At 39.2% G+C, this 15,148-nt stretch overlaps 1 protein-coding gene across 6 annotated transcripts in view; it reads left to right on the forward strand.

The window, feature by feature from the left end:
- The window catches only part of akap9 (A kinase (PRKA) anchor protein 9), a 116,850-nt gene that overhangs the window by 29,001 nt on the left and 72,701 nt on the right, over nucleotides 1–15,148 (forward strand). For 3 of the 6 annotated variants that reach the window (XM_061931409.1, XM_061931412.1, XM_061931411.2), the window contains exons 1-2: nucleotides 2,355–3,116; nucleotides 3,228–3,488. In XM_061931409.1, coding sequence (XP_061787393.1) covers nucleotides 3,030–3,116; nucleotides 3,228–3,488 — 348 coding nt within the window. In that variant the 5' untranslated portion in view covers nucleotides 2,355–3,029. Of the gene's footprint in view, nucleotides 1–2,353; nucleotides 3,117–3,227; nucleotides 3,489–15,148 lie in introns of those variants that run through there. The other 3 variants (XM_061931407.1, XM_061931408.1, XM_061931410.1) reach the window with 2 other exon arrangements.

Raw genomic sequence — 15,148 nt, forward strand, 5'->3', positions numbered from 1 at the left:
GGGCACCGATTCACATTAAATCCAGTGGCACCATGTTTCGGTATCTGGGTTGCGCGTGACGTTACACCCGGTTGCTGACTGGTGATCACTCAAGGCAGCACCGAGAGCTGACTTACCAAAATTACATCTAGGCAATGTTGCAATTTTTAATGCCAACTAAGAAATTGACGAACGCTCCAACGTAAGTTAAGTAAGGCTCCCCTTTTCCAAAAATGTGCTAGCTTGATTATACATTGGCTTTCTATTGACATACTACTGATTAGCGTTAGCGATTTTACATGGCGATTTCAACACCTCCAAATGTATTATTGAAAACTTTAACGAAGATGCATGTTACCATCAAACAGCTGGTGCGTAATAAGTACAATACTTACAGTAATTACACTTTAGGGCACACAACAACACAGCATAAACTAGACACTACAGCCATCTAACATCTTAGACTTGCAACTTTATTTGCAACTTAATGTCAGACTTGCAAATTAGACTCAGATTTGTGATAATAAAACAAGATATAACAACTGGACAGTGGAAAGCAGTTATTATAGTAAGCTAATTTTTAAATCTTGCAATTAAAACTTTGATTAATTAACAAAAACAAATAATATTTATTAACACAGGCGAAATTACGGAAAATTGGTACCATTGAGTACCGGTATCGATTCCCAAGTACCGGGAATTGGTACTGTATTGAGCCTAAAGTGAGTGTTACCCATCCCTAAATGTAAAGTACTTGTTTGTTTCATCATAATAAGCGTTATAAGTATTTACCGCTTTTAACTCTACTGTTACACTCGCGCATAACACGCTGTTAATGACATTTATTGGCTGCGTGTATGCCGCATCATAGTCAACGATGTGGCATTTACAGTTTATGTGGGGTGTAAGAGTTGTTCGTCTTTTTGTGTGGCCTGAAACGCATCAGTGGCTAAGTCTAATGAGTGCGTCTGCTGGCGCCAGTGAGAGAGTGAGAACGGCTGCTGTAAATGCGACAGATGACAGAAAGTTGCTTTTGCCGTGATTTGTACAACAGAAAATGACCAGTTTTGCTTTATAGTAATTTTTTGCTTATGTTTTTTTGATGTGATCACGGCCGACATTAAACAGTTTTGCTCAATAAAATGATTTACAGACGTTACAATTATTCAACATTGTTGACAAACATTGTTTTATCTGTTGTGGTCACCTGTCACTCACAGAGTTGCATTGCAAAATCGTAGAGAATAACCTGACTTGTTTATTTTGTTAAAAGGTTTTGTTTTATTTTGTGCTCGGCATAGATTTTGGACGTGTGAGCAGTGCGCAATTGCACAGGTGCACACCTTCGTGCTGGGGTGCCAAACCTTTTTTCAACCAAGGACCGGTTTAATGTATGCAATATTTTCACTGACTGGCTTTTCATGTGTGGCAGATGAAAACAGAAAAAATTGAGCATGCAAAATCAACTCACAATAACGCTGAAGTAGTGGGAGCCCTGGGCATGTTTCTTTGCGAAGAGAGGGCATATACTATCTACCAGTGTTTCTTAACCAGTGTTGGGCCGCGAGCAACCCTTAGAATGTAATATATCAGTTTTTTCAGCTGTGGTCCGCATAGGCCACACTTTTCTACCACTTGTGGCAGTAATGACAATCTAAAACAAACAGAAGAAGTCTGGCGTTAATGTCATAGAGAAATTTCTTAAGCGCAGAAATTATGACGTAAGTGTTGAAGCTGTATTGTCCTTTGCACTTTGATTTTATTGACAGTTTAGTTAAGAAACATATTTATTATTAATTTATTTTATTTATTTTAGCACAACATAATACATATTGTATACACATGTATTGTTCATTTGGTTAGTACTTCTTTTTCTAATCAGCCTAAGGTATATTTGTTAAATTTAATAAAACATATTTGTGCTTAACACATGCTTTTATATAATTTTCCAAGGTAGTAAACGTAAGTAGGTTAGATATTTTATTTTATTGAATATGATCAAAATCAAGAGTAAATGGGCGCCTTGTGGACTCCTCGGGGAGCCTTGTGGCGACCCATCAGCTTGTGCTGAAAACAAAGTTTTGTTGTACTTGTGCAATGACAATAAAGACCTACCAACCTACCTACCTAAGTGTTAGTACTGGAGTGGTCCCTTGGTCTCTCTGTAGTGGAAATATTGGGTCCTGAGGTCAAACAGGTTAAGAACCCCTGCTATGACCCTGCAGATGTATATTAGCCTTTATTTACAATCTGGCACATAAACATTTCATATGTTCAATAATGTGCATTAATATTCTATAACAAATGACGACTTCCTATCATGAGTTGTAATATACATCTATATACAAACTTATTGGTGTGTTTAGTGGGACAGGCGAAAGTTATGTTGAAGATAATGTGGTAGTTTATAAATGTTTTTTTGCGGCCCGGTAGCAAATGCGTCATGGACCGGTACCGGTCCCCGGACTGGTGGTTGGGGACCACTGAGTGAACATTGGTCGTGACTCGTGACTATTTCAGTGTAATACTTTGAACAGCTTCTGATTTTTATTGTCTTTGTCACCACCTCACATTCTTTGACCAGTTGATGTATATATGTATAGCACTTTTTACATGCCCAGACAGGACCAAAACCAGGCTATCTGTATTAAAAAGGGCTCCATCAAAAGTTTAAAACTGGATACAAAGCCGGCAGCAGCATGCTGTGGATTAGATGTACCTCGGTTTAGGTGATCTAATTCAGTTAATTGGAAGTCTTAGTTGGTGCACATGTCAGCTCAACATTAAACACGTCTTCCAGTGAGCGTATTTGACCACATTGAAAGGAAATTGAAAACCATTCAAATTGATAGTGCAATGGTTTTTATATGTGTTTTTAATTGAGCGAAAAGTCTGACTTGTATTTTGGTAGCCATCTAAAAGATGTGCAAACTTGGCACATGGCTGAAGAAAGTTTATTTAGCGGTTTACACTGATCGTTGACATGGTTTGAAGTGTAATCCTTTCGTGAGGATTAGCTTCTGGCACAGTATAAGGTTGCTGTTGATTCTATGGACGCAGGTTCTCAGAGCACGGACAAAGCCTTTTTGGGCAATGCCATGTTTCGCTTGACTTTCCCCAAACTGTGCAGACAAAGAGTAAGTTTTTTTTGTGCTTTTTTCTGTGTGTGTGGAATACACATGGTAACTTTTTATGAAGCACAGACTGAGGCTTTTCTTGTCTTCCTGCTGTTTTTCCTTTTTCCCCAGCTGGCCGAGTATCGTCAAAGGAAGGCTCACGCAGATTCTCAGAAAAAACAGAAAAAGAAGAAGAAAAAGAAGTCAGAGGAGGATTCGCAGGGAAGCGTGGACATCGAGCATGATTGTTCTGCGGGACGAGAGGACAACTCGGTCGGAGCCCGAGATGAAGCTGAGGAAGGAAATAAAGAGCCGCCCACCACCGAGCGGAGTTTCTCAAGGACGCTACGCAGTGGCGAGACGTTCAAGCATGATCAGACCTACACCATAGAGGTAGACATGTAAACACACTCCTAACATTTATTAATTTGAATGAAAATGGCAGCAAATTGGAATACAACTGAAAAGTATCGGAGAAACTGTTTGTGCTTCTCAAACTTTTTTCACCAAGTTTTTTGTTTTTTGGCTGGCTCCTCTTGTTGGAAGATAGGGGTCCATCGTCCCTAAGAATGATGTGCTCTGTAGTGACTGTACAAGCCAATACGAGCTTTGAAGTTTCTGCCGCATATCGGACAGATCAGACCAGGTGGTAATATACATTTTGGCATAAGGCTAGGCGATATGACCTTTTTTTAATATCTCAATATTTTTAGGCCTTGTCACGATACACAATATATATCTCGACATTTTGCATTAGCCTTGAATGAACACTTGATGCATATAATCAGACCAGTATGTTGATTCTATGTGTCTACATTAAAACATTCTTGTTCATACTGCATTAATATATGCTCATTTTAAACTTTCATGCAGAGAGGGAAATCACAACTAAGTCAATTGACCAAAACTGTATTTATTAAACAGTTGTTAAGCATTGGCACAAACATTCATGTCATTTCAAAGCAGAAAGTGCAAGATTGTCAGAGACATTTTAAAACAAACTATGAGTGCACTTTTGTACATGATGTCACTAAGATGACATATCAAAACAACACTAAATTAAAGTGCACATTTTTTTAAAGAATGCCACTACAATAGTTTAAAACAAATAAAGTGCACTTTTGTGCATGATGTCACACAAGATATTTCAATAACTGTCAAATAAAAATGAGCTGCATAATAGGAAATCAAATAGTGTATGTCCTTTGCTATGTGGTAGGTTCCTGCGGACGTTATCTCCTTCTGTTGTTGATTATTTTCATACAGTGTTGATGTGACATGCGGAGTTTCAAGCACTCTTCATTCTCTAGCGGGTGACTTTTCAAATGATACTACATATTAGCAGTAATGCTACTTTTTATAGCAACGCTTTTGCCCCACACTTGACAAATTACGGTTGTCTGTTTGACAGACGATGGACCCCCTGCTGTTTTTCTTGGGAATGAATTCTTCCTTCATTTGTTACCAGATTCGCACCTTCTTTCTCTCGTATTACCACTCGCACCACAGCTAACGTTACCCATGCCGCTACCTCTCTGCTCCGCGAGGGCGTATACGTATGTGACGTTTGTAAGAAGGTGCGCTTGTTTTATGTCTCTGCTCCGCGAGGGCGGATACGTATGTGACGTTTGTAAGAAGGTGCGCTTGTTTTATGTCTCTGTGAGAAGGAGAGACAACAAAGAGTGAGAAGAGCCTGTAGTGTAATGCCCGCAGCCAAAAGCAACTGCGTGAGAACGAGTACTTGAATATTTTACGATATAGTCATTTTCTATATCGCACAGAGACAAACCTGCGATATATCGATTATATCGCCCAGCCCTATTTTGGCATGACTCTTCTTTCCAGTCTCCTTCTTTTTTCAAGTATCATAGATGTTCTTTTCTCCTCATACTTTGTCACTCCTTCACTGACTGCAGCTCTCCATGTTATTCTGTCTTTTGCTAGGTCTTTCTAGTATGTAGTACCTATTTCACATTGTTTCAATGTCTTTTTCAAGCAATCCTTGTAACGTTTTCTCTGCCCACCAACATTTCTTTTCCCTTCATTTAGCTGACAGTACATCTGTTTTGGCAATCTTTCGTCATTCATCCGTACGACATGCCCTGTCCATCGTAGTTTGCATTTAAGAATTGTACTCTCGACACTGGGAAGCATGGCCTGTTCAAATACACTGATGTTTCACATATCTTGCCACTTAATATTCATCATCTGGCGTAGAACATTGCTGTTGAAACCTTTCAAGTGCTGATATGTCTTTGATATGCTGTCCATGTATACAAAGTTGTTATAACAATTGCTCTAAACACTTTGATTTTTGTATCTAATCTGATGTCATGATTTTGGAACACTCAAGTCTTAAGCTTTCCACTTGACTTCGGCATCAATGTTAGCATTTGAAGACATTATACTACCAAGGTATGTGAAGCTTTCTAAGTTTTTAAGAGCCACTTCTTCTATCTTTATTGCTGGTGGTTGCAGGATGACGTCCTTTGGCGATGGTTGGTAGGGTACTTGTGTTTTCTTTGCATTTATTTGAAGTCCAAATTGTGTGTATGCATAGTTAAATGCATGCATCCAGTATTACTTGCAAATCTTCTGCACTCTGAGCTGCTATTGCATTATCATTGACATATTGAAATTCTACTACTGTAGACCTTGAAACTTTTTTTCTGGCTTGCAGCTTCCTCAGGTTGAACAGTTTCTATCTAGCCGAAATGCAATTTGAAATAGCTCAGCTGGTATTCGTGAATGTGCAATGTGGTTTACAACAGAGATAAAGACGGAGAACAGTGTTGGGGCTTTCAGGCATCCCTGTTTTACTCCAGTTTTTACTTCAAAAGGAGCAGAATCATCACCATTCTCAAGTACTGTAGCTGTCATATTGTCATGCATCAATCGGACCATACTGATTAATTTTGGAGGACATCTTGATCTTAGTACTTCCCAAAGTAGTTCCCTGGAGACCGTGTCAAATGCTTTTGTGAGGTCAATAAACGCCATATAGTGGGGTTTATTTTGTTCAATGCATTTTTCTTGGAGTTATCTCACCGAGAATATCATGTCAGTTGTTCCTGTTTGGTCTAAACTTAAGCCTGATTGATGTTCTGGGAGTATGTCCTCAGCAATCCTCTGAAGTCTTGTGTTGATGATTCCTGAAAGGACCTTACTGGCAGTACTGAGTAGTGATATGCCTCTGTAATTGCCACATTCTGCTCTATCACCCTTTCTTTTGTATATCTTCACAATGTTGGCATTCTTTAGCTCTGGTGGTATTTCTTCCTCGCTCCAAATTTTGAATATAATTTGATATAGATGTTCTTGTAGTTTGTTTCCACCATGCTTAAATATTTCAATTGGAATTCCGTCTGGGCCTGCCGCTTTGCCAGCTTTCATCCGTGAGATGGATTTCTTCATTTCTTCTAGGGTTGGTAAGTCTCCTAGGTCCATTTTGATGGTCTGTTGGGGTATGGCATTGAGGGCATCCCTGTTATAGACAGTTTGTTGGTTCAGTGGTTCTTCAAAGTGCTCTCGCCACCGCTCATTGATTTCTTTGTTGGTCTTCAAAATGGAACCTCCGTCCGTCTTTGCTCTGGAGGGACACCTGACCTTGTATAGATGGTCCATATATCTCTTTGTCGCTGTAAAGAGTGCCTTGCAATTGTTGTTATCAGCTATTTCTTCAGCCCTTGACTGCCACCATTTATTTTTCATGCCTCGCACCGTTCGTTGTACATCACTTTTGATTTCTTGATACTGATTTTTCTTTAAAATGGAGTTATGGTCATTTTTAAGTTGTATGAAAGCTTCCCTTTTTCTATTCATGAGCTGTTGCAGTTCCGTGTTGTTTTGATCAAACTCATGTTTCTTGGTTTTATACCCAATTGAGTTATCTCATGCTTTTCTGATTGCTACCTTTTGTTGGGTATTGTTTCTTCCAGGTTTCTTACTAATTCCATAGCATGCTCATCTTCCTTTAGACATTCAACATTGTATTTTTTGTTGTGTGGTTTGTTGTGACATTTTCTTCGAGCCTTTAGTTTCAGCCTCATGACTGATGCAATCAATCTGTGATCTGACCAGCACTCATCTGCACCAGTTACATCTCTGGTATGAAGAACATCTTGTTGGTCCCTCTTCCTCACTATAACATAGTCAATCAAGTGCCAGAGCTTTGATCTTGTTTGTTGCCAGGACACTTTGACAGAATTCCTTTGTCTAAAGATGGTGTTGGTGATTATCAAACTGTTTGGATTTGGTCAGAAGTAAGGCCCCATTTGCATTACAGGGTGTAATTATGTCCAATTGCACCCTCCCATATATTGTGATCTTTTCCAACTCTTGCATTGAAATCACCAAGAATAATAAGTTTATCGTGTTGTACAGATGAGCTCATCTAACCCTGCATAGAAAGCCTCTTTAGTTTCTTCTTCAGCACTCAGAGTTAGGGCATATGCACATAAGCACTTAGAGTAACATGTTGGTTGTGTTTTAGTCATAAGTCTTTCATTTATACCCCGTAGTTAATTTCTAATGGCAAAGCCTACCCCGTGTGTTCTGGGTTGATCTGCTGCTTTTCTTTTCCAAAAGAAAGTGTAGTTGCCCAGTTCTTCCCTCAACTGGCCTTCTTCCGCTCTCCTGGTCTCTTGGAGAGCAACAATATCAAAATTTAACTTCTGAAGTTCTCTTGCCACAAAAACTGTTCTTCTCTCTGGTCTGTCTGTTTTTTCATTGTCCATTAACATTCGTATATTCCAAGTTCCAAGTTTTATATTTTTGTACACATCCTTCTTTTTCCTACCGCTTGGGTGGTGCTCCCCTGGGCGCGGCGTCCCAGGCAGAGTAGGCAAAGTGAAACGGTTTAGGGCACCTTTTCTAGCCCCCTCCCAAAATTGGGTGAGCAGAGTGGATCCTAAATAGGACTGCTCAGCCAGAGCACCGCTGACCAACTTGCTTCTTCACTTCAAATCCAGAAGCAAGAACGACATTATAGCAAGTGTTCCCGCTCTACGTGCCAATTCTGACTAGGGGCTCCCAGCCTAACGAGCCTGCCCTCATTGCCAATCCTTGATCGCAGACAGACTTGTAATGTGGTATGATGATGTAGATGACATAAATGAGATGGACGGCTGCGCGTGATTTTTTTTTTTTAATGTATCTGAAGTTGCGCTTCGTCAAACACCCTGCACTAGGCAGATTAAGAAATGGACTCCGTGGCATGGAGAACCAAGACAAACAGCACTTCTATGGTCTGTTGCAGCCTTCATCCGCCCTCACAGCCTGTTCAGCCATTGATGTCTTGTTTTCTGCTAGGGTTGTCTCCCTTATGTGGCTCCTTCTCACAAACTTTTCATCATGACTAGTTTACTCCTGGTAGGTGAGTTTTTTGGGTCCTGGGGGCTTAAAGTTTGGTGTACTGGTACTTGCTAGATGGCCGTTGGCACTCTTGTGCTCATCCGCCCTTTGATAGATATTGTTTTTGTTCTGCTGGGTGTCTAGCCACCCTCCTCATCAAGTGCACTTCATGGGGGTGCCGGTTTAGTCGCCGACAGCTCGACCATGGAACAGGTAGTACCAGTTTACATGTTACCAGTAGCACTCTCTTGAGCGACCTGACTACCTCAGGAAACACTTGGCTGTCCAAATACCACCATAATGACAAACATTAAAATACAGTAGCTTAGTAGGCCTAAATATTCATTAAAAACAAAGCAGAGGTTTAATTTAATAAATATATTTAATATATTTAATTTAATAAATATATTTAATACATTACACAGTTGGAACAGTAACACGGTCTTTAAATATTTGATTAAGTGATTCTTTAGCATGCCACTAGATGGAGTCTGCATACCACAGTTTGCAGAGCTGTGAATAGGTTGTTTTCCGTCACGTGATTTTGGAACAAAAGTAAACAAAGTGGTGGGCCACCAAACCAATATGGCTACAATAGAGCAAACCGAGTGCAAACTATCTGAGTACGCAAGGAGCCTAAATCTTACCATTAAAATCAGATACGACCAAAAAAAATCGAACTATGCAATGGAATCTATCGTTATACTGTATTAAAAAAAAAAAAAAAAAGATTTGTCGAGTGATCCCAAGGATTATCCATCCGTCTGTCGCGTTACCAGACATCTCAAACTATCTGGTGCTCCAGACATCATTCTACATGACAAAACAGATGAAAACTTTGTGTGTGGCTGGGTCAAGGAAAATTGTATCAAGACTCTCTCGCATAAATCATGCAGCGTTTTTGCTCCGGTAAGGTTGTATTTCAGGATTTAACTTCACGTCTAGAGCCATCTTTGTTCCACGCCCCGTTTACGAGTATGCTTGTTTTTCCCCGTCTTTATTATAATATAACTATTAACCCAACTCACCGTTGGGTATGTGCTGAAAGCTTCATTTATGATTGCTGCCTTTGGTCAAAGCTCAACTCTTTTAGGTTTTGCTCACATTTGCTTTCTTTTATTTAGACTTGCTGAGTTGGTGGTTTACAAAACATTTGCAGAAAAAATGTGTTTTGAACTCCGAAACAATATACACTGAACAAAAATATAAACGCAACACTTGTTTTTGCTCTAATTTTTCACGTGTTGAACTAGGGCTGGGCGATATGGCCTTTTTTTAATATCTCGATATTTTTAGGCCATATCGCGATACACGATATATATCTCGATATTTTGCCTTAGCCTTGAATGAACACTTGATACATATAATCACAGCAGTATGATGATTCTATGTGTCTACATTAAAACATTCTTGTTCATACTGCATTAATATATGCTCATTTTAAACTTTCATGCAGAGAGGGAAATCACAACTAAGTAAATTTAGCAAAACTGTATTTATTAAACAGTTATTAAGCAGTGGCACAAACATTCATGTCATTTCCAAAACAGAAAGTGCAAGATTGTCAGAGACATTTAAAACAAGCTATAAGTGCACTTTTGTGCATGATGACACACAAGATATTTCAATAAGTGTCACATAAAAATGAGCTGCATATCAAATAGTATATGTCCTGCGGTGTTGATGTGGAAATAGTTGCTTCGACATTTAGTTGGTGTGGCACCGAACGGTGATGTTGACATGATGTAAAGACATATTCCCGCTTGAAGCCAAACCACCGTCAGAAGATGGACCCCGTGCTGTTTTTCTTGGGAATTAATTATTCCTCCATTTGTTACCAGATTCGCACCTTCTTTCTCTCGTATTACCACTCAAACCACACCGTTAGCTGTTAGCATCACAGCTAACGGTACCATGTCGCTACCTCTCGCTCCGCGGGAGCGTGTGACGTTGCTCACGTGACAGTATGTGACGTATGTAAGAAGGTGCGCTTGTTTTAAAGTCTCTGTGAGAAGGAGAGACAGGAAAGAGTGAGAAACGCATGCAGTTAAATGCCCCGCAGCTAAAAGCAACTGCGTGAGAACGTATACTCGAATATCACGATATATTCATTTTCTATATCGCACAGAGACAAACCCGCGATATATCGAGTATATCGATATATCGCCCAGCCCTATGTTGAACTCAAATATCTAAAACTTTTACTATGTACACAAAAGACCTATTCCTCTCAAATATTGTTCACAAATCTGTCTAAATCTTTGTTAGTGAGCATTTCTTCTTTGCCAAGATAATCCATCACACCTCACAGGTGATACCATGACGAGATCCTGAGGCCCATTGTTGTCCCATTCACCCGAGACCATCACCTCATGTTGCAGCATGACAATGCACGGCCCCATGTTGTAAGGATTGATGCACAATTCCTGCAAGATGAAAACATCCCAGTTCTTGGCCTGCATACTCACCGGACATATCACCCGTTGTGCATGTTTGGGATGCTGTGGATCGGCGTATACGAGTTCCAGTTCCAGTTCCTGTCAATATCCAGCAACTTTGCACTGCCATTGAAGACGAGTGGACCAAATTCCACAAGCCACAATCAACAACCTGATCAACTTTATGCAAAGGAGATGTGTTACACTGCGTGAGGCAAATGGTGGTCACACTAGACACTGACTGCTTTTCTGACCCCCCCAGAGTCCCAGTAAAGTCAAAATTGCACATTTCAGAGTGGCGTTTTATTGTGGCCAGCCTAAGGCAGACCTATGCAATAGTCATGCTGTTTAATCAGCATCTTGATATGCCACACCTGTGAGGTGGGATGAATTATCTTGGAAAAGAAGTGCTCACGAACACAGATTTAGACAGATTTGTGAACAATATTTGAGAGGAATTTGTATTTTGTGTGTATAGTAAAAGTTTTACATCTTTGAGTTCAACTCATGAAAATTGGGAGCAAAAACAAAATTGCATGTAGGGAATGTACAATATGTAAACATGACAACAGTTTTGCCTGAAAGGGAGTGGGGAGAAGACAATTTATTTAATCCCACCCCCAGTTCTCCATTTAGTGATTAATACATTGAGCTTCACTGTTACTTTGTTTAAGGATTATAATATGAATATTATACCATAGTGGCATTACCACAGGTAACAATTATTACACTGTAATAATAATTTGTAGCAACAATGTAAGACTAATGAACAATACCAACAGCAGTAATGGACAATATACCAACAATGTAATAGACAATATATCAACGATGGTAAGGAAACATTGAGCACATGTAACACTGTGAGACAGAGTACAACAGCAATTTAAATTAAAGACCCTGATCTCTCTATTTTTACCAGACCTGATGTTTGTATAACAGTTTAAATTGATTAATAGTTTGGTATTACTTGTGTTGTAAGTCCAGTTTGTTTCAGAGTTTTACTCCGCATGCAGACACACAAAAACGTTTAGGAGTTGTTTGAGCTCTCTGCAATAAGAACTATCCAAAACCTCTCAAGTTATGAGCCCGCACTGGTGTTAAAAAAAAAAAAAAAGTTTTAGGTTAGGCGGTAATAATTTATTAACTGCTTAAATAATCTTATATATTAAATATATAAGATTATTGATGTATTATATTTAAATTTTAGCAACTTCAATTGCATAAACAAATTATGAGTATGTTCTAAAAAAACAACCATGTGAATGATCCGCACTGCTCTTTTCTGTAATGTGATTAGAGGATAATTGTGTTCTGGTAATTATTGTTTAGTATAAAATACAAATAATATCAAGATAATACTTAAATGGGAAATACTAAATGTTTAAAGTATATCAAACAAACCTTTAAAAAGTGATCACTGCAAACTTGTGCATTCTTGGGTTGGAGTGTGTGCCACTTTTCTTGCCGTTTTTCGTAAAATCTTGCACTCTTTCGCTCTTCTTGATTACCTCTCAAAGAACTCTGAAGAAACTTTTATCATTTTCGCGTTTTGAACACAGCCTAAAACAACGCAAGTATCGGGCATTTCTCTTCAAGACGCTATGACAACAGATGCTCACTGGCTCACCACTTTGAGTCTCACATATTTATTGAGCCGGACGTGGCGTTAAGTATGGCCAACTAAACAAGAAACACCATCTTTGCTATCAATGGCGTGTGCGGCTGTGCTCGTAAGCATGCAATTTAAGGCGTTCTGACGTTAATTTTAAGAAATTAACCAAAATAATAAGTCTAAAGTAAAGTAGTTCTAAACTAGGGCTGCAACTAACGATTAGTTTGATAATTGATTAATCTGTCGATTATTACTTCGATTAATCGATTAATAATCAGATAAAAGAGACAAACTACATTTCTATCCTTTCCAGTATTTTATTGAAGAAAAAAAACAGCATACTGGCGCCATGTTCTTTCAACTTGCCAAATAAAACAAGGAAAATGTTTTTAAAACACACACTTTTGACACCCCTGCTATAGATAATAAAAAATTAAATCTGATAAATATATCGATAAAAAGCAGAGCCTGACGACGCATGCGCGTTTATCATAACTCTCTCTCTCTCTCTGTCTCTGCCCCTCCCTCACGAATGCTGCTGCACGCACAATTTGTTGTGTTTTTAACCCCTGAACGTACATTGAAAATGCACGCAACCCTAACACAAAATGCCGGACATTTGAGGCATTTAAGAAACGCCGCCCGAGAGCCCCGCAAAAGAGGATATGTCCGGTGAAAAGAGGTCGTATGGTCAGTCTATCCTAGCCCGTTAGCTGCTAGCAGCGATCGGTTTCAATTCCGGTGAAACCGATCGCTGCTAGTCCGCTTTTGCTAGCATGCTAGCAGCTAACGGGCTAGGATAGACTGACCATACGTCCTCTTTTCACCGGAAAGGCCTCTTTTGCGGAGCTGTCAGGGCAGAGTTTCATAAATGCCTCAAATGTCCGGCATTTTGAGTATTGTTTACACAACGTGCAGTGCGCTCCTTAATATGTCCGTGTGGAAACTCGTTCGGTACACTTCCGCCGAAACGGTTCGATACAAATACACGTACCGTTGCACCCCTATTATTTTGATTATTGTTTCTCAGCTCTTTGTAAATGTTGCAGTTTATAAATAAAGGTAAAAAAAATGATGACTAAATTAATCGCCAACTATTTTTATAATCGATTTTAATCGATTTAATTGATTAGTCGTTGCAGCCCTATACTAAACATACTCCAGCTCATGCAGTGAGCTGGTGACTTAACATGCAGTGTTAAGTCACCAGCTGGCTCTAATACGCTCCCTTCGGCACAATGTAAATCAGAAAATACACAACAACCAAAAATTAACTTATTACCCTCATTTTGCCAAAATCCTCATCAGCTTTGGACCAACAACTCGACTTGCGGATCACAAAACAAACGAACAGGCACTCTGCGAGTCTAAAAAAATCACTGTGGGAATCGATCAATTTCAAAGATATTTGGCAGACTCACAGTTAAATGCACAACTAATATTTTAAAAGGAATTCCAATCAAGTTTTTACTCACAGTCTCAAGACGAGCCATGCCTCGGCGGGGAGCAGCTTTTAAGCTTGTAACTGCTACAAACTTTCCTTGGCAAGATTGGATAACCCTCCAAAACAGAAATCAACGTCTGTGTTAGTGAGCCACTTGTGTAAAAAACGTTGTCACTACCGCAGCTCTGTTCAGTTCTCCATTCCACAGTCATATGCGGCTTCTAGTCAAATAGTTGTCAGAAATCTTGTCTTTACAATCGTAAAAAAAGGTCTTCAGAGGATACAGGTAAACGGGTCCTTTCTTAGCACGTCAGCTTTCTTAGCCCCCAAGCAGCATACAACACGGCATGTTTATGCGGCGGAAAACTAAAAATCTAGTGAGGAAGTACAATACAGCATAGGGTAAGCATCAAAGTTGGTAGCAATCAAGGCGCTCTGAAGTCACCTGAGTGTCTTTTGACCAATTCTTGAGAAGATTGCCTGAAACCGGGTTTGTCAAACTCTCTATACACGGCTTTGAGAATCACTCAAACGATTAATCAAAGCAACAAAATATAAATCAAATTGGTTTAGTTGATTAAACATTGCAGTCGTTTTGTTTTTATGAGTGGCTACACATTTAATGATAGCCAACGTTAGTAGCTAAACTCTGCCAAATCGCTATCATTAGTTGATAACACACAAAGCTAAGTGAGTGTTTGTGTTACATGGAGCAAATTTACACGCTCATAACAGGAGGAAGAAAAAACAATGTAGCCGCATGAAGGTAGCTAACCGCCTCTTTAATCTTTTGACAAGTTTTCCGGATTGATGAACCTGGAAAATTAACTCTATATATTCACTGTAACAATAATATCAGACGGCAGAAAATGCCAAATAAATCTTGTTTTTATAGAGCAATATCTTCATTCTGAGAACAACAATTATCGTTTGCTGTTTTGATTGAACAAAATTCAAACAAATAAAAACCTCCAAACAAAGTGGTTGAAAACACTATTAATGTGCTAACATGTCCGAACTACAATATGTCACCTCCTCTTTTGATTTCTTCTGCAATTTGTGTAGGCAGTAAACTAGTTAATACTTGCTGCTGGTTTCTAGCCTTGTAGCTGGGTTATTAATACTATAAATCAGTTACTTAATGGCTCTCCCTTTTTATGTAGTTACTGGTTTTGTGTTGGGTGATATCTTAAAGCTGTCCAGTCTG

This window comes from Nerophis lumbriciformis, linkage group LG37, assembly GCF_033978685.3.
Source record: "Nerophis lumbriciformis linkage group LG37, RoL_Nlum_v2.1, whole genome shotgun sequence".
NCBI lineage: Eukaryota > Metazoa > Chordata > Actinopteri > Syngnathiformes > Syngnathidae > Nerophis > Nerophis lumbriciformis.